Raw genomic sequence first — 26592 nt, forward strand, 5'->3', positions numbered from 1 at the left:
AAAATGATGCATTGTTTGCTTCTATAAGAGAAGATTAAAAGGATGGACTTCAACAATAAAAGTGTTAAAAAAATTACAGTGGCAATGAGGAATTGTTTTATCTATTTTATTTAAAATCAGTACTCACAAAAAAGAACACAAAGCTACAAATTGCATTAGCTATATACTGTACAAAGTACATTATATTGGCTTTCTGAGTTCCCCCCCTTGCACTTTATTTTCTGAAAAACTCTCAGAAGTTATTTCTTTCATGGTTAAGACTAGAAAAGTCTGACATAAAATTGATCTTCTTGGTTCTAAAGAGGTGCTGTCAACTTTAAATCAGAGTGCAGCATTAAAATCTTCCAGGTATTCACTACTGGATCATGACTGTGGCTATACTGGTGTGAACTAATAAACACTCAACAGAGTAAAATACAGAGTTGTTTGATAAAGAAGTGCTATGTCATATATTGTTCTGAAAGACTGTGTAGAAGCCTTGATCGTGCTTCCCCAGCAGAATGAGTACGTTTTCTGTTGCAAATTTAGCACTTGTCAGTTAGGTTCTTTCACATAATGCGCAACCAACCTTTGAAGAGCCAGTCGGTTCTTCTGCCAACAACGCTCATGCAAAATGTCATTGATTTTTAGTAGGAAATTGTCTGTTAATACTGAATCCAAATGTGTGTGTATATGTGTGGGGGGGGTTATATACAGAAGAGAGAAAGACCAATCACAATGTACATGAGCTGCTTCTGTGTGTAGTATACTGCTCTATTTGTGCACCAGCCTTCGGTATAAAACCAGAAATTCCAGCTACTGAAGGAACAAAAAAAGTAAAACTGTCAGGACATGTAGGTTGCAGAAGTTTCTGCATATTCACTACCTCTTGTACAGTAAAAACCTAAGTTCTGTGTTTAGATGGTAAAAAACTAATTTGTGAAAAAAGAATATATGTACATTACAAAAACGATTAGATAAAATATGGCAACACACAAGAAATACAGGAAACAAAATGTCCTATTTGCCATCTGAAGAAGAATGCTTCCACAGTGGCAGTATTTAAGAATTGCTGAACTCCCATGTTCTTCTTGTACATCTCGGTAGTAAACTAACGTCTTCTTTAAAGGTCAGTCACATACACATTGCTAGCTCCTGAAGGCAGGAATTTGTGTCCATTTTTCTGGAACCCAGTGTGAAAAAAAGTGTTAGAAACGTTGCTAGTGATCTCATTGGGAAAAAGGAAACAGATTTCTAGGCCAGTCTAAAACCGGTGAAAGAGTATTACAGTGGCAAGAGCATTCAGAGCCCAGTGCAGGTGAGAGAGGTGCACTTTCACACCAAGTGGAGTCTGAAAGATGGTCCCATCCTTCTCTCCTTAATTAGGATGTTATAATGCACTGCCTGGAAAATGGTGATTGTTGTAAATGACTGTGCCAACTGGGAGCTGCAGTGTAGTCAAAAGGATAAAAAAAAACAAAGCCCAGATTTATACAGTCAGTACAGCAGTCACAAACTAGAGAGTGATAATGATTTTAATACATTTACCTTTTCATAGAGTCCTAATACAAAGCAAAAGTATGTTTCAGAAAGGAGATTTTAAGACAACAAAGATGTGTGCACCAGGGAGCATGTGGCTGGGAGCAGAGGTCCTGCAGTTGCGCAGAAGTTAAAAGCGTGGCTCTGGGGTAGCTTACGTCCACTTGTAAGCCATGGACATGACGTGCAGTACCAAGCTACTGGCAATCCTAGATGAGACTGGCATATTCCTATACACAGCACACTTGATCTTTTAGGGCAGAAGTCTGCAATCCAGGATCAACCAAACTTAAATTCTACAGAAAGGTCTCTGTGATGTGATATACAGGGAAAAAAGTGTACCTCAGTGTAATATGCAAGAGGCTAGCCCTTTATTTATTCCACCATGGAACAATGATAAGACTGTTTCTCTCAATTTACTGATGCAGCTTTTTTCAAAACTTGTCAGAAGTGAAGACTGTGGCATGTGGGGACATGAAAAGCAATTGATAGGTTATTTCTCCAAGATTAAAACATCACCAGCACTACTTTGTTTCTAGACTGTTAAGCACAACCCTAGGCAAGTGAACTTGTGTAAAATAGTTTTTTCTGAAGTGCAGCTCTGAAGCCTGGGCAATTTGGGATGAGTTTCTTGCATAATGTGACAATCTCTGTAGAGCCAGTCCAGATTTTGGGAACAAAGAAACTAAAAAATTACTTTCTGTGCCACAAACATGGTCTGTCTCAAATGATCACCAGTGTCTGGGAAATTGCAGCATCATCCTAGAAGAGAAACTGTTAGTCTGTGTTAGAAGTTCTCAAAAATGCTTGCTGTGAAAAGAGCAAAGAAAGTGTCTTGACAATAAACTGAAATTGTCTTTCTCAGAAGACATTCTGGTCGTTGCTCTTGTTTGTTGGACTTTTCCTTCTTTGGATGAGCCACATCTCATGTCATCTATTAATTTATGTAGACTGCCTTAATCAGCAGTATTCTTTCAACAGAAATTTCCTCATCCTGCTTCAAACATCTTGCTAGCATCAAGACTTCTTGGTGATACTGGTATATCTTCTGAAGGCCTGCCAGGAATATTAAATATGAAGGGAGTCTAAGCTTGATTGTCCTTTATGCCCTAGTCTATAGACCGTAGACTCCCAAAGTTCATCTGTCTGGGAAAATGCCATCAGTGGCAGCAGCTCCTGCTTCTGTGACAGTCCATGTGCATACATGACAGCATAGGGGCCTCCAGCCTTGTTGGCTCTTCAGTTATTATCAACAGCTGAAACCTTTTGGTTTGCTAGACTGTGGACTCAGAGGAGAGGTTCCTGCAATTACATTGCTCTCACCTCTTCTAACATGATCTGCCAACTCTTTGACCCTACTACCTTTCCCCTGTTAGCATGTCTGCTTTCCTTCATCACAATCCCACATGCCTTCTTGTCATACTCCTCCACCAGAACTCCAGAGGCTGACCCTGACCTCCAAGTTCTTGCTCACCATCCCATTTCACACCCAGGTCCCACAAACTAGAAGCTGGGTTCTGTGTCCTTAGCCACCCCACCTTGTCCTCACACCCATGGAAGGATTGCAAACAGCTACAGACAGCAGTGGCACCACTTTAGCAATAACAGTATGGATAGATACTTACAGTGTGCACTTCCAACCACAGTGGGAGGTGTCTCTGCTGCCAGCACTCAACATGAAGTTGTGGTTTGTGCCCAGTCTGGGAGCCTCTCCTACAGCCTGTTAGCATACACCTTGCAAGACTGTTGCCTACGGTCTATTTTACTGTGCTCTCTTCATCTGCAGATGTTTGGGTTTCCTAAACATCTGTGAAGAGAGGTGGCCCTGGGACAAAAGACAGCGTGTATTAAACATCTTTTCAATGAACAAACTGGTAAGATAAGTGGCTGCACATCTTGATTTGCATTTCTCAAGAACTTGATGTCCTGAGAGATGCTACCTGGAAAAGTAGAATTCCATCAAATAGGGCCTAATTGGGAACACTGAGAACAACAGCAAAGAGCTACGTTTTTTCCTGATAGTCTTCAATTGCACTTTTCAGCAGCTTATAACTCTGAGAAGATACTGGAACCTGGAATTCAGTTTGTTTCCTTCATGTTTGCAAAGTACTCAGGTTTTTTCCTCTCCTCCCTAGCTCTTGTTGGCACAATGTTTTTATTCTGATATATGAATGACCAATGTGGGATAATAACAGAAGGTTGGCAAGGATTATAAATACGCTCAAAGGACCTGCAGCTGGGGGTGTAGAAAAATATGTATATCATACTGATTGTTGTTTATCCTTGTGTGTTTGACAAGTAGAACATCTGTGTTTAGATAACATAGGCCTATGATAAACTTAGAGGCACCCTATCAGACATGCTTGAAATTCCTGCCCTGCTACAAAGAAGATCAAAGCACAGTGGTAAACTACGCCTGTGCGAATCCGTGATAAACGGGTGAAAACAGCAGGTTCAGCAATCCTCTAGCATGGACCAAGCTCAGCAGTGCCTGCGTCCCCACTTGTGAGCTTCTGCCCGGGTGCTGCTTTGGGGATCACCCGGTTGGTGAGGTGACGAAAATGAACTTGCTCTTTGCATTTCATCCGTGCTTTTGTGGTTGTTCCTGCGTCCTGCCTGTGCTGACAAACACATTTTGGTGTAGTCGGCAGGATCCAGGAACAGCCATGCTGTGGCTGGCAAAAAAGTTGGGGACTGGGGAGGCCACGACAGTGACTCCCCGTATTCTGGGATGGCCCAATTCTGAGCGCTGGACCCCCGTGGCCGCTTTCCTGGCTACATGGGCTCTGACAGAAGCATGGGCTGAAATAAGTGATGGCATGGTGGTTACAACCCAGAGAATTGAAACGGCTATGTGTGGGTTGCCATGGAAAGCGGCATCAGAGTCTTCTCACAGTTAGCTGTTTGGGAGTTAGCAGTTAGCAGTTAGGAGATTGGGCTGGTTATTAGTTGCCAGTTTTAGAGCTCTTGATCGTGAAGTTGTTGCATTATGGAGTAAAATGAAAGAATTGGAAAAGGAAGTCGGGACTTTACAAGATGCAAAGGCAATTGCACAAGAAATGATTACTACTCAAGCAGAGCAGTGCCATGAGCTGCAAGGTACTGTAGAGCAGTTTGTATTGCTAATAAACAAAGGGACCAATATGGAAAAAGTAAAGTTTTGATGTCCCAAGTTTGTGCTCTCACCACAAAACCTTTGTGGGATCCTGAGGAACGGGATGGAAATATTTGGAATGAGTCCTCAGACTCGGAGTTGGATTTAGAAGGCAGGGAGGTGGTAGAAGCATGACGCCCCATACAAATGAAGGGGCAGCAGGAACAAGCGGATGGAGGAGTGTGGGTCACGTGTATGTTACACCCTGAAACAGTTAAGGGAATTTTTAGAGATCTGTCAGCAAAGGAGTGGGGAAGGCATACTGGCAAGGATTTTGCAAGCTTGGGATAGTGAAGATGCATCTATCCGTTTATTAATGGGTAAAAAAGATTTATTAAACCCTATAGCCAGTGATGATCAGATACAGTGAAGATACGCTCAGCTGCAAAATATCAGAGCTCCTGATGGGCAAGATGTTATTGTACCTACACTGTATCAATGGTTGTGTGCAGCGGTTTTAGCAGCATATGCTAAACCTGTCGGATTAGTGTTGCCCCTCAGAAACTGGTGTACAATGGAGGAGGGTATTTGTTTAGTGCGGCAGGTGGGGATGGCATATGCATTGATTACAGGATCCAATCCAGACAGGGTAGCAGTAATGAGAAGTATCAAAATGCAGCTTTTGAGAGGAGCACCTGCCTCACCAAAACCCTTGATTATACCAGCAGTCACACATGCTACTGGTAATGTAGGTGCCCTGGCAAACACCTTGAGGAAAATTGGGGCTGTAACTTCAGGACCATCTGTGCGGGTGGTGGATAAAGGGAAGCCAGCAAAACTGAAAGGAGTTACATAACAGGTGATGAGGAAGCAAATGTGGAATAATATTTTACAAGCTGGTGTCCCACGATCAGAAATAAATGGGATCACAATGTCAGAAAGGTTTCGCCAATGGCAAAAGTTAGCACCCATGCAAAAAAGCCGACTGCCCCCGGCCCCGCTGCCATCTCCGCACCCACCCTCCACCCCGCCTGCCACCTCAGGGCGAGGCACTACGTGGCAAGTGCCAAAACAGCAGAAATGAAGGTTTGGCAGGTCCCCCAAAATCGCCACCACTGTAGCCTCTTACCATGGTGGGGACTGACGACCCTACGTTCCTTTGACTATAAAGTGGCAGTCTCAGGGGATTTTACATGTCTGGTGGATACTGGAGTTGGAGTTACTGTACTACATAATAATATTACTAATAAAGGAGCCACATCACAGATCTGTGGATTAGGGGGAAATCCAACCCCTGCCCCCCAGGCTAAGGTTACCTTAACAACAGGAAATGCCACTCCGTTTACCATGACGGTGTTAACTGCCACAATTGAAGAATATATGTTGGGTACTGATGTGTTGGCAGGACGAACAGCTGGAACTTTAAATGGTCGCTTCTGCTTCGGGACTTCGCAAGTGGGATTCGCTATTCGATCTGTAACTGTCTTGCATGGATTCTCGAAGTGGGATCCCGTTGCACTGCCCGTGCCTGACAAGGTGGGAACTGTAAAATAATATCCTATTCCGGGGGGGAGGAGGAAATTACTCAAACCATTCAGGCACTTCAACAAGTGGGAATTGTTAAGGAAAGCATGACCGCTTTTAATAATCCTATTTGGCCTGTTCAAAAACCAGACAGCACTTGGAGAATGATTGCAGATTACAGAGAATTGAATGAAGTCACTCCCCCACTTGCAGTTACGCTACCAGACATGGTTACTCTTATAGAAAAAATCAGCAAAAATTTACAACCCTGGAAGGTGGTGATAGATCTTATTAATGCTTTCTTTCCGATAGCCATTTCTTCAGAAAGCCAAAACCAGTTTGCCTTTACCTGGCAACAAAAGCAATATACTTTCCAAGTATTGCTTCAGGGGTACAAACACAGTCCCTCCATTTGCCACCAAATGATAGCAGCTGATGTAGCACTATGGGCAGGTACCATTACTGTTTACCATTATATTGACGAGCTATTGATTATGGCAGGGTCACAGCAAGAAATTGAGGTAGCTGCCGAATCGCTCAAAGCACATTTACAGGCCCAAGGCTGGGCAATTAATCCAAAGAAAATACAGGGCCTTAGTACTACTGTACAATTTTGGGGATTAGTTTGGCATGGACAGATTAGAGAAATACCAAATAAGGTACAGCAACCAGGCCAGCAATTTCCTGTACCAACCACAGTAAAACAGCTACAGACCTTCATGGGACTTCCAGGGTATTGGAGAACTTTGATCTCACATCTGGTGGTATTAATGCGCCCTCTGCAAAAATTAACTAGGAAGAAGGTGGTTTGGCAGTGGACCAAGCAACAACAAGAAGCCTCTAATGTCTGCAAAAATGCTTTGGTTGAGCATGTGTGATTATAGACTCCTAGGTGAGGATATCCTTTTGAATTAGAAGTAACAATTCTAGATGATATAGCCTCATGGGGCTTGTGGCAGGTGACTCGGTCAAAAAATCAGAAAGAACCTGTAGGATTTTTGGTCCAATGCTCCACTGTACATTATACCCCGATGGAAAAACAAATTTTAGCTGTAGTTTGGGCACTACAAGCAATTGGAAGAATCACAGGCCAAGATAGCATGACTGTACACACATCTATACCTATTCACAGGTGGGTTACTGATGATGGGACGTTGCTCATAATCAAGCCTTCTGCCATTACATATTTAAAAAGTATGTGCAAATAATTGTACTATTTGTACGCAGCTACATTTAAGGGCATTGTATAGGCCACGGAGAAAGATAAAACGGCATCAATGGGTGTTGAATACCTAGCAGGTCGATTACATGGGCCCCCTGCCGTGCTTCAAGGGGGTGGCAATTTGGACACAGTGTCAGGCCTGCTTTTAGCTAAACCCATCAAATATGCTAATTAACATAGCACAACTGAAGACTGGAACAACTCATTCATCAATATGGACCTCCTTACCAAATACAAAGCGACCAAGGAACACACTTTAGTGGTCATAATGTCCAAGATTAGGCTCAAGGGCTAAGGATAGATTGGATATTCCACGTTGCCTACCATCCCCAAGCTAATGGCTTGATTGAAAGAATAAATGGAATGTTGAAGGAACAATTAAAAAAGGTAACCAGTACTGAAACTTTACAACACTGGAGTTCACATCTTACTAAAGCAGTTTTTTTGTTAAACAGCCGGAATATTCATAATCAAACACCCTATGATCGTATTACAACACTTCCAGTACAAAACATGGTGAGGACTGAAATTCTTCCGTATGCTATCTCTCCCAAAATATTAACTACAGGGGAAATGGAGTTGTTTACACCAACGGATTGCATGGTGGGACCACAACCTATTACTCTAGACATGAAGATTCACATAACCCCCGAGAATGCCATATGGTTCTGTACTCCAACTTCTCCTCTTATTTTACGTCCTCTGTTGATATCAGATTCTTGAGTTCTTGTATTTGAGGTATCTATCTTCGATGAATACCTGTGCCTTATCCAGAGGAGACAGCATTGGAATGGTGTTACTGGTGTCACAAACCGAACATCAAATTGAAGTTCAATCTAAAAAAGCGCAAGCCATAGCTCTTCAATCTTTGTGGGCAATTACCCCACATCAGGTTATCAAACCCAGAGTGATGTTCACTGAAGGAGCTGGAGCAATGGTGTACGTATTACTGGAAGGAAATGACGCTCCTGTTTTCCTCCGTTGTCACAGGTTGGCTTGTCATGCTTTGTAGTCTTGTACTATAAGCCCATGGCCTAGATACATTTCTGTGAGATCAGCATGTAAATACTTGGATTTGGTTGGCCTCTGCTGTAACTAATTCATCTGCCTCTCGTATTGAGGGAGGATTAACAGCTGCAGACCTTTTGACAACGTGTTTCATTGGCGTGCCAACCCCAGTAGCTGTGTTATAGGATTATGCTAAGTGCTTTTGAAATTAATGTTCCTCGTTGTTTTTTTCTGAGTAGGTAATGGCGGTATGCCAAGGAACATTACAAAATCGATTGGTGGTGGACTATCTCCTTCTTCAACGCCATAAACACTGCACTGATTTTGAAGGCATGTGTTGCTTCAACACGACTGATGAGTCAGCCAGCATAGAGGACAACATTCAACATCCCCAGGACTTAATGCATCAAATGAAACAATCTAGTGGTGGTCCCTGGCTAGCTGAGTGGTTTAATTCTCTGACAAGATGGATGGGACACCTGATTCCAAGAATTATTGTAGGGATATGTTTATTCCTTTTCTATATGTGTTTATTATGTGCCTCTGTAAATCACCCTGCCCTACACCCTGCAAGCCCAAATGGACACCTCCAGCTTTGCCACCCCCAGCGGAAGGGGTCCCTCGAGCAAAGGGGTGGAACGTGGGATAATAATAGAAGATTGGCAAGGAGGATTATAAACACGTTCAAGTGACCTTTTGCTGGGGTGTAGAAAAATATATATGTCATCATACTAATTGTATGGAGAAAACAGCAGGTTCAGTAATCCTCTAGCATGGACCAAGCTCAGCAGGGCCTGTGTCCCTGCTTGTGGGCTTCTGCCCAGATGCTGCTTCAGGGATCCCCTGGTTGGTGAGGTAACGAAAATAAATTTACTCTTTGCATTTCATCCGTGCTTTTGTGGCTGTTCCTGTGTCCTGTCTGTGCTGAACCGTGTGTGACTACACATGTTCCAAGTAGGAAAAATGTGTGATTATAGAACGTAGTATGTAGTCTGATGCGATATAATCTACATAAATTGTGGCCTTTGTAAGAAAAAAAAAATAAAAATGTGGGGGTTTTGCATAAGAATCACCCCAGTGAATGCCTATGGTAAGACGGTAATGACTTTTGCTGTATTACTGGCTAATTCAGACCAGGTTCTGGCTTTAGGCAGTGCATGGTTTAGTTGGTGAAAATGAACTCAGGTCCCTAATGCAGGAAAGTAGGTACTAATTTGCTAACTTTATTATTCTGGTGATTCCCTTTTTATTATAGGATTATAGGGACACAAACCATTTGGCAGCACTGCACAAATTAATCCACACCTGGCAGACACACTCATTTCTGCTCTTTCTTCAGCAAACATATCCAGTTCCAAGAGATTAATTCCACCACCCTCATGTTTGAGGGGCATTACTGGAAGACTGCAAAGGTGGACGCAGACTGGATATGCACCAGGCTCACTGGGGCACCATCTACATTTTCATCCCTTCAGAAGACCAGATAAGTGAAAACAGCTCAATGTCACATAGAAACTCCAGCAGATCAGCTAAAGAGCATGGAATTCAAGAAAGTGTCTATCTTGGTGTCTTGTTCAAAGGCTGCATTTGCTCCTTTAATTCTGTACAGAGGGCAGTAATACCACAAATAAATCTAATATAACTTCATTGTTCTGCCATGGTTCTGTGGGCAACAAAGTGTGAAAGCCTGTTTTTCTGTACCTTCACATCTTGTTGGATTCTCTGCTGCATTGCGCAGTGCACGCTGCAACCACATGCTCACCGTATTTATGGAGTCTTTCTTCTATGTGGATTTTCTTAGTGTCTTAACAAGACACGACCTAACACTACAGTCTTTCCCTTAGACCCACTATTATGGTCACTTTCCTTGAGTTGCCATGAAACTGAAAGAAACTTTATATTTTTGAAATTACCTAATTTCATACAGATTTCACAGAGGGGCCATAACAGGGTGGAAAAGCGAGTAGGAGGAGAAGGAAGGAATCAAGAGATGACATGCAACATAATCATATTACATTAAACTAGTTTCCTGAGGAAACCTTGCTACCCAGCACACCCTTTCTCCTCAGCTACATATACTATGTATATGTACATATACATAGTCCTAGCACTGTGACCAAGGGGAGTATGTCTGAAGGATCACCACTGGTCCTGAAAGTCATATTTTTTTTTTTTGTAGCAAGCCTGCTAGGAATGGGGGCAGCTCTCCATGGGCCAAGCACTTTGCAGACCTGACAAAAAGAGTGTTCCTGTCCCTAGAAGGTGTTTATTCATCTCAGTTGTTTTCTCCCCTCTGAGGACTGGAAAGAGTTAAATTTACTCACAGATGGGCACAAGAAAAGTCCACAGCTGCCTGTGGGACTGGAAAAGCCAGGCCAGGTGGCAGCAGCTAAGTAATTCTCACAGCATCACAGAATCACAGAATGTTAGGGATTGGAAGGGACCTCGAAAGATCATCTAGTCCGATCCCCCTGCTGGAGCAGGATTACCTAGACCATATCACACAGGAACGCATCCAGGCGGGTTAGGAAGTCAAGAGCACCACTAGCATCTAATTGAAACTAGCCAGACTGGCCATGAAAATTCACTTTTGGCTGCCTAATGATAACTTAAGGGTTGCTTTAGATCCTGGGAACTCCTTGATTGCTCTGCAAAATCCAGGCCACAGATGAAATCTTATTAGGAGTTGAAGTTAGTGTTGATATGAGCTTTGAAAAGCTCAATGAAGGTGGCAGTTGCATCTGAAGACATCTGTAATGCTGGACCAGAGCTGAACCTTGCTTTCCCATTGCTTGTCAGGCACTGTTTGTTACAGGTATTTTGGTAAGTGTTATTTGTATTATATTTGCATTATTTGTATTTGTCCTGGTTTGGCCTAAACCAGGCCGATTTTCCTTTCAGTGATTTTTGCTTTCAGCTAAGTCTCCTCTAAGTAACTGCATGTTTGCAGACAGTGTCTGCCTCCAAGACTGATAACGCCCGAAATTTGTAGTTATCGCTGAGGCACCGGTAGGGATGTTGTGCAGTAAGGCTCTTGCTGTACTTATTCTTAGAGAAACCAAGGTCACTGATGAATTCCTCACTGCTTACAAGTGAAGAGCCGAAGGGGGGTTGCAGCTGCAGTGGGGAGCAGACAGGGCAGGTGACCCAAAATTGACCAACGAGGGTATTCCATTCCACACACGTCATTCTCGGTATAAAGGGGGGGGATCACGAGGGTCGCGCCCTTTTCTGCTATGGCCGGTGTCCAAGGAGGACTCCGTCTGTTTTCCTGCTGCCCCCGATCCCGATCCGTGCGTCCCTGAATCCAGCTCTCGACCGTTGCTAGGCCCAGCCTGGGCCTTCCCGGAGCCTGCCCTGCAGTGCCGGTGGTGACGTGGCTGACTTCAGGGGAGCTCAATCTTGGTTTTGTATATATATTTGTATATATTTGATTATTTCTATTATTATTATTATATTTTTTTTTCATTATTATAGTTTATTAAAACTGTTTTAACTTTCCAACCCGGAAGCCTCTCTCCCTTTTCCCTTTCCCTTTCCCTTTGGGGGGAGGGGGGGGGATAACAGAGGGCATCTGCCACAGGTTTAATAACTGGCCCAGCTTTAAACCGTGACAGTATTATGGTAAGTTATTTGTATTACTTCATAGGTGTAAAAGGAGGTGATAATTTTTTGAGGTGATGTTAGCTGAAGACCGTCTCACCAGTCTTGGGCTAGGGACACCACGCTAGCCGCTTGTGTAGTGCTATACTCCTTCTCCAGTTGATGATTTCTGGTCATGCTTTGGAAAAGAGCCGCTGTGCAGGTCTCACAATAGTCCTAGACAGGAGTGTACTTACTTTCCTTCATCCATCTCCATACTAACATCCTCTATTTGCTTTGATCTTCTTGCTGGAGCCAAACACTGTAAGGGTTGTGGTAATGGATCTGCATTTTTCTCTTTTTCCTTCCATTGCATGCAACACCAGGATTTTCTTGTTTCTGATGAGCACAATGTTTTGTTGCTATGTGAGTTACACTAGAAACTAGCCAGCTACAGAAATATTTAGGTTCTGCATCGTTAACATAGAAGAACTGTACTTGCCAGTAAAGGGGGTAAGTATAAATTGAAGACAAGGTTTATAAACAAGCTAATTCCCTTCAAGTTGGTTTTTGTGTCTAAAACAAGTTTCTGAAGAAACTTGAGGCCATACTAACATCTCAGAGTGGCATCAATGGCATGTTTTTCAAACTGGAAGAAAAAGAGAAAGGACAAATGCCACAGAACTGAAACACATACTGGGTTTTTAATGCCTCTGCTTCAATAATTTGGCATGTCATTGGCTACACAGGCAGTGAAATGGGTTTGTAGAAATAAGCTTGAATTTGTCTGTTTAGCCTGTAGTGGAAACTGGTTTCATGCAAAGCACTTTATAATGAAAAACATCATGGGTATTTTATGATGCATTATATCATATATATCAATATGATATATTATGGGTAGAACATAACACATGATACTTAGTTTTCATCTCTATGGCTGTGGGTCAGTCTATAGAGTTTCCCTTTCCATGTTGCCTTTTATACAGCTGGCATAAAAGAGAATTAAACTAAAGGAGGTTCCACTTAAATTTGAGGAAAAACTTCTTTACTGTAAGGGTGACTGAACACTGGAACAGGCTGCCCAGAGAGGTTGTGGAGTCTCCTTCTCTGGAGACATTCAAAACCCGCCTGGACGCGTTCCTGTGTGATATGGTCTAGGCAATCCTGCCCCGGCAGGGGGATTGGACTAGATGATCTTTCGAGGTCCCTTCCAATCCCTAACATTCTGTGATTCTGTGATTCTGTGTAAAGGAGAGGAAAGTGAAGAATGGAAAGTAAGAGAGGGGAAAGCAAGTTTGTAAGAGGCTTATTTCTGGATGGGCACGTTCTCTGTTATTATTTTTTCATCATGATTTATGTTCTTTTGTATATTCCTTTCCCTTTAGGGTGCTTGATGGGGTAGGGCAGGTAGAGTACGGCTCTGCTTCCTGTGCTCTGTGTGTGGAAGTCCACTAAAGGAACTCAGTTCATTTGCACTCAAAGAACTAAAAAGCATGCATTCAGTTCTCTTAGTTTGAACTGTGGTGAGGGGCGAGGGGGGACAAAAGAAATACAAACCAAAGCACCTTACAAAATAAAAGTTAGACCTTGAATCCTATGAATGGGCTTGACACGATTGGAAAGGATTCCCTGTACGTGCTCTTCTTCTCCAAGTATTTATTTTGTCACAGATGAAAAGTTGTAAGATAAGCATACAAGAAAAAAAATAACATCCTGACTTTGTAGGAACAAATGAATATAGAAGGGACTGGAGAAGATAACATGATATTTACGGCATGACTTGTATGAAATTTTGAGTATTAAAGTCTCGATTGCTGCTTCTTCCTTATACTTATTTTCTGACAATAAACTCACCTAAACATTACATTTTTGTGAATAGTCAGAAGTAAAGCTACTGATGGACCCAAATTCATAGACAAGTTCGATTCTTTCACACCCTAAACAAATGTGAAACACATTTGATTTTTTTTTTACTTAACTTTTTAATGGAAAGCTTCTGAAAGTGCAAATGTACATTTACAGTGCTGTCAGCCTAGTCAAATATCCAAGAGATTTAACAAGAATTTTCAATGAGTTTTTGCTGTCTTCATTGGCATCTGTGCTTCTGCGGCATTGATTTATTAGCTGTACCCCGGTGTGCCAGCTATACCACTGAGAATGGTATGCTGTGTGTATTACAGAGGACACCTCCCTTATGCACCACGCTCACGTGCCTTTCCTGTTCTGCAGAAGACCTGGTCATCCAAATGATGAAAAGAACTACTGTGTAACAAACAGAAGTAATGATGCGACATGATTATTTACTAACAATTAGACTGAAATTAATAAATTACATGATTAAAAATTCCTAACTGTTTCTCTTATGGACAGTTGTTGAGGGAGGAGTCAGTGAATAATTTATTTGCCGTAAGCATTCAGCTCATTCTTATTTGGTGTTTTTGTGCAATTTTCCTCCCTAAAAATTAGTAAAAAAAAAATAAAATAAAATTACACTCCTAGCCAGAATAAAACTGCTGACTCAACTTCCCATATAGATAAAACTTACATTTGTAAAAGTTGTTTTACTAGTAGAGCATATATAGTTCATGCTAGTGGAGTTTGCACTGGCAAAAGTAGTTGTGTGTCTGTATTTGGAGGCTTTCCTGGCATAGGGACTCAAGTCAAATCCTTGTAAGTATACGTTAAGCCAAATGTTTTATTTTGAGGGCAGTTCTTTCTTGGCCACTGTGTTATTATTGAACTATCATAAAGGCATTCTGACTTGATGTCGGGGTTTGTTTCTTTTTAAAAAAATATTCCGCTTCCGTGAAGCCAGGATCTAAATTTCTAATCAAGATATTTGTTACAAATGAGCATCTCTCTTCAGTGAAATGTGTGCGCTGAAATGCTTGTTCTTCCTTTCCCAGACCAAGGGTGGAAGTTGGTTACTTCATAAGACCTAGTAGTGACTGTCCTGTTTTGAAAACACATTTTATCATTGGCAAGCACAAACCAGTGAGTCATGAGCTAGTTTTCAGCTCAGCAAAGATTAGGTGCCAGATGCTTGATCTGTGTACAAACATGAATCAATGTTATCCAAGATGTTCGTCTCTGACCTCCTACTGTGGTTGCAAAGAGCTGTGTCATCTTTTCTTCCTTCAGGTAAAATAAGAGACAGGATATTCTGTTAATATTAAATCACTGTATTATTATTGGAGATATGTGCTGCGTACTTCCAGTGGACATTTAATAGAAACGTTTTGTATAAACTACATGTGTTGTTTTCCTTTAAATGTCTTTTGAGCAAGAAAAGCGCATGTGTGCGAGATGTATCTGCATCTTAGTCTACAGAGTAATGGACTCGTGTCAGTAAGGCTGTCTGGCAGCTCCTACAGAGAGGACAAGCAGAGAGATTGCCCTCTAAGCTTTTGAAAGCCTCTTTAATAAGAGGGGGCCTGTATCATTCCGTGGCTTCGTACTAAGTATAAACAAGGGGTTGTATATACACAATTAATCTCAGCATGTTTGTTAGTATATTCTTAACAGAAAACTGAAATACAATTACCCTTCACATCATGGTGAGTTCACAACTTGTAAGACTTTACGTATGTATTAGCAGACATTAATATTTAGTAAATCCTAATTTACTAGGAAAGGACCCAGAGAAGACATCTAATCCATTCCTTGCTCCAACTATGATTCTTCATCACTCCTGACAGATGTTCCTCTAACTTCTTAATGTGTCCAGAGATGGTGCTGCCAGTGCTTCACTGTACTTTCAGACTGCACTTCACTTTTACAAATATATTTTCTGACTTAATCTTCCTGCACTTTAAGCTCACTAGCACCTGTTCAGATTGCTGCAGGCACGAAGGATGTTTATTTTACTTTGCTTGCAGTTACCTTTTATGTATTTGAAAACTTAACTTCTCTCCAAACCTTAACTTTTCAGATTAGTGGAGCTGAGAAAATGAAAGGTTTTTCCACTACGGTTATGGTTGCTGTATTGCCAGACACGAGTTCCTTTCAGATCGTGATGCAGAAAGTGTTTGCCTGAAGGACCTGATGGCTGGTCCGCAACCGGTAGCACTAATACAAATAACACTGTGGTTACTGGCATGTATGTCACCACAGGCTGATATGATCAGAGGTAGCTTCTAGGCAATGGAGAATAATTTCAGTATGTTTGCATAAGAAGCATTCTCTTTTTTGTTTTACTGGACCTTTTCTTTGGGGTAGAGATTTAAGAGTAAGATGCTGGTTAGGTTAAAACTTACTAGGGACCATTAACATGCAAGACTAGACAGATCTGTGTTGGAATGAGGTAAGGGATACCAATTCTAGATGGAATAAAAAGCAGTCTATTAGAAAGAAGAATTTAAGTCATGGGGGTGTACGTGTTCATTTGGATTTGAGCAAGTATCTGGTTTTAATTGTCTATAGTAATGCAAACGAACAGAAACTATTTGTCTAAGGCAGGATTTGAGTTATCCAGAGATAACCACTCTCTACATTCTTGGAGAGAATAGCAATTCTTGACTAGTTCTAGAAGTACACCAGTCTAGCTCACAAGAAATATCACTCAAGAAGTTATATTGTAACTAAGGTAAATGGAGAGCAGTTTAGAATGATGAGCCCAGGGGTTGGGTTCCAGGAACTACCCTGGTAAGGATAAACAAGAAATTGTGCCGAAGAACAGTGTAACTCATTTCAGAACACAGCAGATCTTTTAAGGCCAAATATACTCAATTTGATACGACGGCAGCTGAATTTTCAGGCATACAATTCTGCTGAAGTTAGTGGGATATACAGACACAAGAGGCAGAAATGATTTATCTTTAAACCTTTGTACCTTTGTACTTTGCTGATTAGGTAGCATATGCTGTTTGGGGCTTTTGTATTTTTCCAGCTTTTCTTGTAGCTGGCAACAACTGCATGTACCAAATATTAAGGAGGTAAACAAAGCACAAGGAGACAGTCGAATGCAGTAATTTCAAATGCATCGGTGAATACCAGGAACTCATCCCAGACATGATCTGAAAAGAAAAATGATTGGCTGTATTTAGATTTGTCCAAAACATCTGCTGCTGCTGTTCTCACAGTTTGGTGAACAAAAGGGAATGATCTCAAAAGTGTAGTTCAAGAGAAAAATCCCATTTCTGAATTACAAAAGGCAGACTTTTTTTTGGTTGAAGGGAACTGTATGAGTGGGATAATCCGTTTTAACATGGACTACTTGGTTACTGTGGTGGTGTGATTTGTGCCACTGTTGACATAATAACATGAAATTTAACTACCTGCAGCTCAAAGATTGCCTGTCTTTTTTGTGCTGTACAGTGATGACCTAGTCTTCCATTTTCTTTTTTTTTTTTTTAATACATTCACAAAGCAGAACTGGCTGATATTGACACCTCCTGACAGCTGCTGGAATCACAAGGTGCAAGTCAGGACAGCCTTTGTGTTTAGGAGTTACACCAAGACTGCACACAATAATATGTAGTAGTTGTTACGTTTGCAAGCACAGTCAAATGTAACATCATGGAATAGCTCACAACTGCAAGGAAGAAGCTGTCATAATTTTTGAGGTTGTCAGGATCCATGATAGGCACCCTCCATAACAAGAGCATCTGTCAACATAGTGAAAATGCTATCCTGTAAGAAAGAATTAAAGCTAACCTCATTGTCTAAAAGTATGCATGTGCAAGCCCTCCTGAGAAACTGAACCACTGCCACCAATGCACTTAAATGAGATTTACTTTGCTCTAGTGATGAAGAGGAAGGGAGTATAAGGGGTTATCAGACATTGGAACAGGCTGCCCAGGGAAGTGGTTGAGTCACCATCCCTGGAGGTATTTAAAAGACATGTAGATGTGGTGCTTAGGGACATGGTTTAGTGGTGGACTTGCTAGGGTTAGGTTAGTGATTGGACTCGATGATCTTAAAGGTTCTTTCCAACCAAAATGATTCTAGGATTCTATAATGCAGTTTTGAATTACAGACCAAAAATTTTTTTTGTGCATTTGGTTTTATTATTTTTTCCCCAATTCTTTTATGTGCTGCACCAAATAGGTCACAGGTTTTATCATTGTAGACTTGTAAATTGGAAAACAAGTCAAGCCAGTAGTCTGCAATGTTGAAACCTTGCAGACCTCGGCAAGTAGCCTGCACCAATGGTGTGAGTGTTCTCTTGTGTGGTGCTGCTGGCGTATTTCTCACCCAGAATGATCAGGTCTTCTCTGGTTGTCCTCGTTGTTCAATGACGATAAAAGACAGTCTTTATCCACAGTGCATGTTTGAACCTTTGGGACAGTCGCTGGAAATTTTGTAGAGGTTATGTATTTATTTGCTTTCCTGAGAGCTGCTGCAACCATTCCAGAGCACTGCAGAAGGATGTGATGTTAACGCACACAGGCTGAATAATAGGTATATGCTAAAAGCCCTTTTTGTGACTGGTGAATCTATAGCATAATTTATGTTTCCTTGTAGCTGAAGGATTGCAGAGGGACAGATTCCCACCCATCCTTAAGTTTAATCCTTGCATGACACGCTTTGTTAACTGGAATACCTGTGTTACCAGTCTGGGACAGATTTGCTGCTAGGCTGTGTGTGTCCACTTGCCACAAATGAAAGGTGGAGAATTCTAGGATGAAGTGAAGACACTCATTCACTGTTACTCCAAGTTTCTTCCTTCATTAGTTCATTGGTTTGGTGCCTCATTTGGAATCTTTTTGCTAATTTTAAAGGCCACAGCAGTTCCGTGTTTGTGCCTTGAGGGGCTGCATGCTTCAGCTAAGGTGCTTCCTTAGGAAGTTTATTTGGTGCTGCTGGACTGCAGCGTGCTCTCTTCATAAGGAGGCACTGGGTCTGGAGAGAGCTCAATGTGAGCCTCATCCATGGGAGTCTTCATGGTGGCCTCCTCATAGGACGGAGGCAAACACACAGTGAGGAACGTGGCATCAGGGAGCAGAGTGGAGTAGTGGAAACTCTGTTCGCTGTTCCAGGGCAGCACGGAAAGGAAATTGGAGACATCATGCTCGGGCAGGGCCTCAGGGAGGTCGATGCTGAAGATCTGCCCCTGTGGTATGGGGCGCTGGCAACGACGGTACAGGAAGAGCAGCAGGAATGCCAGGAAGAGCATCATGGTGGCAGGCAATATGATGCACAGAAATGGTTCTATGTCATCTTTGGTTGAACTTGTCTGTTGTCTGCTCTGTAATTAAAGCAAATGGGTAGTATGTTGGGTTCCTGGAAACCTCTTAATTGGAGAGAAAATACGTATTCTCCACCTCCCCCTGCTATCACCTAGCCATTGCTTTTCCAAGTTACTTTCTGTCTGCATTAGTGGGATGCGAGCAATATGTTTTGCAGGTTCATGAACTGTGAAATTCTATTTGCTGGTCCATTAAAACAAAATACTTTAACAACTGGAGACAAAAGAAATGGAGAAGATGCAAAGAGTGGTGGGTTTCTAGGAAACCCTGTCTCCATGGGTGGAAAAAAACCAGCCTGGAACTGCATGTATTTTGGTATGAGATTTTATTACTCTTGGATTATGCTGGGACCAGTCCTCTTTGCAAGAGATAATTGGTTAAGCTTTTAAAACCTGGGAGAACACTGAATTGCTCACAAGTAGGGCTGATGATCCACCATCTAGTGTTGTTTCTTTCTATTTGGAAAACTCTACTGTTTATTTTAGAGAACAAATATTACAACAACTACCCCTTTCATCAGGACCCACTGCCTACAATACCTGTTCTTTGGGCTGTTCTAACTTTACACGCCAGCCCCAAATAAAACATGGCGTGTCAGAATAGCCTGGACTGGGGCTCTTTCTTGAGCTTGTTCTGCCAGCTATCCAAGAATCATTTTCCCTGTTTAAAATTGTGGAAAAGAACTTCTGATGTAAGAGTAATAGCAGCTGTGACTATTCAGTCAGCTTAACATCCTGCAAAATATAGCAAAAAAAGCCTCCGTCCCACAGCTTTTGAATTGTGCTGTAGTGTTAACAGGAGTTATAAGCTTTTTTTTTAAATATTTGTGCTCTTCTGTTGTATTAGCTTCACTTTTAAAATTTAAGATATCTTATTTCCAGTCTGACTCTACCTAGCTCTAGCTTCTAATAACTGGATTTCATTCAGAGTCTAGATTCAGAGTCTAGTCTAGAGAGGGGGAAAAACCCAAACCCTAAAATGCTGTTTATTATAAACTCATTCCCTTTGTAAGTACTTGAAGACTGTAATCAGATGGCTTTTTTGCATTTTTATGGTAAGACTAAACAGATCAATGGATCAGATTTCCCTTATTTTGAGTGAAGGCAGCTTTTCAAGTGGTTCTTTCCTCCAAGCGTTTGAAGCAGGGATGCAAACAGCTGTTTGCAGTAATGGCTTTGTGAAAAGGGTCAGTAACTCCAGTGCCCGCATCTTAGTCTACAAAATCTTTTTCTGCTTATTCTTCCAAAAATCATGGTCATTTTTTAGCTACAAAATCACACTGTAACCTTCGGGTCAACTGATTATCTACCAGGCATCTGTTACCTCTCCAGTTCTTCATCATATTACGAAATTCTTAGTATGCAGTCATGCTTAAGAAAAAGAAAGTAAATAGGTTTTGAATTCTAACAAATAGTGTAGAGGAGACTTCTGCTTTTTTTCCTGAGGTAGTGTGAGTCTGAGGCCAAATCCATTAAAGTGATTTCAAAATACATTGAAACTATTGTGGAGTCTTTTACCACAAAAATGCATACTATGGAACTATCATCTTGTATTTACTGATCATTTCTTATTAAAGAGTTTCTGGCAGTACAAGCTGTTGTCTTACCTGACCATTAAATGAGCTACAGGAAACAGCAGAATTGGAAGAAACTGTTCGTCTATTATTCTAATGCAGGCGTTAAATCATCTTTAAAAAATGAGAGGATTTTCTTAAAAATGTTTGTTAATGCTCTATTATTGTGCCTTATGATGTGCATAAAACACTTCACAGGAAAATGAGAAAAAGCATTCTGTATTATATTTGTGCACTATGTACACTGAGACTCGCTGATACTGTTACATTACCAATACTTTTCTAATAGATATTTAGAAGAGCTGAGCTTATACTGGACAGCATTATTTATGATCAGTGAAGATCATGGATCATTTCTGAGATCCAAGTGTAAGTTTTAGGTTTAATTTGTAGGGAGCGGACTTTCAGTCAGGTCAAGTGTTGTTTTTTGCATCTGTGAATTGTGCACTATCACAGTTTGTGAGGATAGAGGGGAAGATTGCCAGTGTTTCCTACGTGGGACTAGTAAAAGGTATATAAAGCCCGATTCTCCTACCTTTAAACTCAGTGCAACTTCCCTTTGAATTTCACTGAAAGGAAGTTCGTGTTTTAAATCATGTTATAGTTGCCTGACATGGCCTCATACAAAGACTGCATTTTTGAGAATCCACAGGATGGCGAGGAGACGGAGGAGGGACTAGTGGGTTGGATGCAGATTTGAAGCACAGGTTAAGAACTGATGTCCCTGAAGTGAAGAGCTGTGGACTCATCAGGGAAGGGCAGAGTGAGGAAGGGTGCAGATCAGAATTGTGCACCAACGTGGATGGAGGCCCTTGGCTTGTGAGGAGGATGCACAAGGTGCAAAGCTGTGGGGAGGAAAGCCAAAAGCGAACCAAGCATGAGGGCAGTAGGATTGGATAGGACCAAGAGAAGTCTGAGGAGCAAATGATGTGCCTCCTCTCTCACTGCACCATTCCCATTCTCTTTGCAGAAGAAGAAAAAGGAAAGGGCCAGTGACAAACTGGGAGGCAGGGGAAGAAAAGGTTAAGCTTGACAGAAGGAATTAACAAATGGTCTTGAGTCTCAGGGGAATACTTTGCTCCAAAGCTGCAACTGGAACCCAGCAGTCTTGGGTCTTGCAAAGAAATATCTGTCAACAGAAATATGTAAAATGTATTATTGTTGGAGGGGCCAATTTTCATCTAGTGGTAAGAAAATGGAAGAGGAGAAACTATTTGTAGTATGAGCTAGCTCTGATGGCCACAGTCTGTGAAGCAGGTATAACTGGGCTGAAAACTTTATCTTTTTTTTTTTTTTTAAAAAAAACCTCTCCAACAGTAACGTATAACACTGCTTCTGAAGTTGCAGATTCAAGCCCTCAAGACTGAATAAATGCCAGTGTTTTGGAAATCTGTGAATCCTTAATTTGATCCACAATGCACATAATTTTTTTAATGTTGTGTACAAAGTGCTTACTCTAGAGTTGTGATAGATTGCTTAGGGAAGAAAACTGCTGTACCTCAGGGTAGTGTGTTGCAGAATTTGTAGAGTATGTACTGACTGAGTCGGGAGACTGGGGGGAGAAAGAGGACTGTCTGCAGATTAGGGATAGTGAATGTTTTTCTGGGGAGCTGTATTCCTGTCTCTGTTACTGAATACTTTAAGTGGGGCAAGACAGTTCAGCTGAGGGGGTTGTTGTGGACTATTCTTTAGTTATACCTCCCTTTGAGTGCCTGGGTTGAGATCCCTGGCTCCGGTCCGCAGAACTTCCGCATCTGCGTTGCTGTCTCTGAAGGTGAAAGGGCAGTGCCCTGAGCTTGTGAGTTGTTTATTACACTAAGGGTCTGGGCAAAAATGACATAGGTAGTTATAAAATAGTTCATATCCCCTTTTACTCCCTGAAGTGGTCAGGCAGTTGGACTAGATGATCGTTGTAGGTCCCTTCCAACTGAAATTATTCTGTTCTATTCTTCTACTCAAAACAACTACACAAGTGCCCCGTGACTATCTGTTCAGTAATGTGTATAAAACAAGACATAAGAAATTTGATGTTTGAAGAAGATGCAGTAAATACGACCTTGGGCTGTGTGCTGAAAAAGGTGGGGAGAGTAGCGCATTGAATGGCTAGTAATGAAGTGAATACCATGCCCTTTGCAGCTGTGAAAGAACAGTAAGCCTGTCTTACTACAATCTGCAAAATAGTAGCATGTGAAGCAGGTAGGATTAAGCATTGGTTAATATGTTTTTCTGTATGCTAACAGGTGACATTAAGGACCAATTTTCCTCAGTCTGTGTTTCAAAGTGTCCGTAGCTTTTTAAACACAGCTAACGTTAAGCCTTAGCTTTCCTATTTGGGTGAAATAGGCTGTAGGCTACTTAGTGTATTTATTTGAGTTGAAATTGTGTATAGCATGTACTGTTAATACTGCCCCACAGATGCCCAGAACCTGAAGCATAAATCACAGTGAGTTACATGCCCATTTTGGTACTGCCTCCTGCCAAACATTTCACATGGACTGATTTTACATTGACACGTAGTTCAAGAGGATGGTTAACTTCTTGTAGGTATATCCAAATATATATCAAAAGTACTGGGAGACAATCGAGCAATATTAGTTACTGCTTTTCTGTACTGATTTTGTGCCCATTTCTGGGACGAGTGGCTAAGGGGCTACTGAAGAATGTTGTAAAGATCTTGACATTAGGACTTGGAAAAACCTTGTAGCCATAAAAAACCTGATTATACAAAAAATAGAAATCATTTTAATAAAATTAAACAAAGGTCATTTAGAAAAAAAATATTTGCTCTGAATTTCTGAACTAAAACTAAAGTTCTAAACTGAACTAAAACTGAAGCTCTAAATCAAGAAAAGGAACCAGTGTGTATAGGTAGAAATAACTTTCAGAACTGGAAAATAAAATGATCTAGACATGAAACTGAATCTTCAGTAGTTGAAATGATAGTGTAAGCAAATAAACCAACTGCAGAATGTATATAAAGTAAAATCCTCTACTGTTTAACCTCTAGAAGTTTCCAAACCAAGCATACGGAGGGACTGAGGGAATTATTTGGTAGTGTTTTCTTGTCGGTTTGGTTTTGATGCTGCTGCTTCACTGGAGGTCGGCGCGCTCTGCCTGTGTCATCATACGCAGCTATTGTCGGGTTTGTAACTGACAAAAATAAGGCTCCAACTTCCAGTATGAAATAAGTTACAGACACATAAATACAGGGAAAATATCCTTTGTAAAGAGAAGGGCAGAGAAGGGCAGAGAAGGGCATGGGGGTAAAAGGGATTATGTTTCTAAAAAGTCCTCTGTTTTCCCAGAACTGATTTTTAGTAGAATGGTTTGGCCAGTGTAGGCTCATGTTTATTCTCTCCCTTTCATTTATATCTTTGTAGGGACTGAAGCAGAGGGTTAGTTTTCCAAAACACTGAGCACAGACTAGAAGTAGTAAAGCCTTTCATTAGTAATCTGTCTGCCTGCATTTTTTTAACATGCTGAGCATGTACAGTTGCCAGTTTACAGATTATGTGACCCGTATCAGTTCAGATGAGCTTTGACTCGTGCCTGTTGGTAAAGGAATGAAACGCAGAGTACAGCACAGTTGTGTGGCATTTCCATGATGAGTAATGGAATGGGTTTAGAATTGAACTCTTTGTATAGACAAAAGAAGCCTCGTACCTGGCTTTGAAGGGAATGACCTAATAAGGCCAACCATGAGTTTAAAGAAAGCTTTTAAGTAAGGATAGAAAAATCAAAGTTTATTTTGCTTACTTAAATTCCCATTGAAGTGATTGTTTGATAGGTGCTAGGATTTATTATGTTGTTAATGATTTGCTAGGGTACTTAGAACTTTATTAAAACTATTTTTATTAATATAGCCCATATTTATACTAATATCTTTTGAAGTTGAATCAGGAAACTGATACTTCTGAAATGTTTTATGTGGATTTGGAACAAAGTCTGCTTTGAAGTCATTAGGCTGTGATTCATGCATAGGTGCTTTTCCAAGGTCCATCCTTCTTCTTAAAGCTCATTCATTATTGCTTATAAAAAGCAAAACCATATAACTCTGGCAAACAGGAAAACATTTTGATGTGTTTTTGCATACATTAATAATGACACATAATTTTAAAGTGAGCCTAGATTTACACTTAATTTTCAAATACTTGTTGGAATGTGACTCTGGTGATGCTGTTTGTTTCTCATTGTCAGACAAAACCAGTCTTAAGGTGTGAAGACATTGTCATTCTAACTTTGCCAATGTTACTGATGAGGTAGACTTTGTTAAAACTGTAGAGGCATTTAAAAACTACTTTTTCTCCTATTTTGACCCCCCCACTCGTACCCCCTTTTATTTTACAACGGTACACTTGATATCTCAGCTAAGTATCATGGCCAGTTAATTTGCTAATGCTACTTGACTCAGACATTTACTGGGGTTATATGTGCACCTTAAATTATTATTTCTGATCAGAGAAACCCTTTTGCTGTATCCCAGAAAGGCAGGCTGTGTTTCTGTCTCTGAGGGCTACTTTCCTCCCCCCACTTGCCTGCATGTGATCCTCCCTCGCAGAAGTAATCAGTGCGCAGCTTAGGGAACAAGAGTTCATTGCTGACTGCTACTGACTCTCAACATCTGCAGAAAGGCTGCAGATCCAAAGTGTAAATATGTATTTAAAAGAAAGGAAATCAAGGAATAGCAGAATGAATTATGCTTACAAGAAATAATTAAACTTCTTTACCTGCCACTCCAGCAAGATTTTTCCATCTAATGTTTTTCTTTCCCCACAAATGTGTTTAAAACAACTTAACAGCAACAAATAAATGCTCTGACTCTATGTAATGGAGCATTACTGCTTTGCTAGGACTCAATACCCAGGTATTTACTCTGTGCTATACACCGAGGCATTACACAGATCTACACACACGTGCAAAGTTAAAGGACGTGCCAGAGACGCGCAGCGGGGTACTGACCTGAAGCTCTGTTTCCAGAAGCGGCCCACCCGGTTCGCTGTTTAGCCAGTCATAGTTCCCCCTGTCAGCGTGTCCAAATCTTTTCCAGCCGCTGCCTAAGAGCCACCTCATGCTTTCATTAACCTGGTCTTCTGTCTTCGTGCCTCCACCTTGCTTCGCTGCTTGCAACTGCGTCCCCGCCTCCCAGCCCTGACCCAGCTGGGCTGCTCTTGGCTAATGATCCTTCTGAAATGATATCCTTTTGCAGTGCAAAAGACAAAAAGAAGTTAGACACCCTCCCCCTCGCCAGGAAGCCAAGCAAATAGATCTTGGAGCCTCTCCCCACTTCCAACTCAATCTCCCTGGATTTGCCTCGGTGGCCTACATTACCAGCAAAGCTGGCATCAGGTACCCGGGGCTGATAGATAGCGCTCTGATTGGAGCGCTCCCTGCATTAGGATTATTAAAAGGGGAATTTGCGTGTGAATCTGAGCCCACATGGTCGTGACTCCATGTGGATAAATAATGCTCTATATTTAGGTATCTAATAAACACTTTTTCCAACAAAATAAAATAAATAAATAAAATCCTGCACTTCTATGTCGAAAGCTGAAGTTTCCCCTTGGTTACGCAGTATGAGGAGGAACCACGATCCAGGCAGGTTTTTCCTCCCTGTTGCTGGAACATGCAGTAAATAGTGAAGGGGGGGTTCTGGGTAGAGAGGCAAGGACACGAGGCTAAATGCTGTGCTGAATTATTTAGCAGCGTTAGGATATAGATGTTAATGATAAATCCAGAGAGAGAGCTCTGCCAGGAAAGCTTTGGTCACTGAGAGGATACGATTGCTTTCAGTAATGACGAGTTGTCAGTTCAGTTAAATCAGGACTCGTTTACAGCTTTCTAGGATATGTGGTGTTGAATGGCAGTTGTTTCCAGCAAGAAG

At 41.4% G+C, this 26592-nt stretch overlaps 1 protein-coding gene across 1 annotated transcript; it reads right to left on the minus strand.

Annotated features, from left to right (window-relative positions):
- Positions 1–18738: 18738 nt before the first annotated feature.
- Positions 18739–25781, minus strand: SMIM28 (small integral membrane protein 28). Its single transcript, XM_068417035.1, has 2 exons — positions 25671–25781; positions 18739–19137 (listed from the first exon to the last, which is right to left on the minus strand). Exons 1-2 carry the CDS (start codon positions 25779–25781, stop codon positions 18739–18741), a joined length of 510 nt encoding a protein of 169 aa, XP_068273136.1.
- Between the last annotated feature and the right edge of the window lie 811 nt (positions 25782–26592).

The sequence above is a fragment of the Nyctibius grandis genome, chromosome 1 (assembly GCF_013368605.1).
Source record: "Nyctibius grandis isolate bNycGra1 chromosome 1, bNycGra1.pri, whole genome shotgun sequence".
Taxonomy (NCBI): domain Eukaryota; kingdom Metazoa; phylum Chordata; class Aves; order Nyctibiiformes; family Nyctibiidae; genus Nyctibius; species Nyctibius grandis.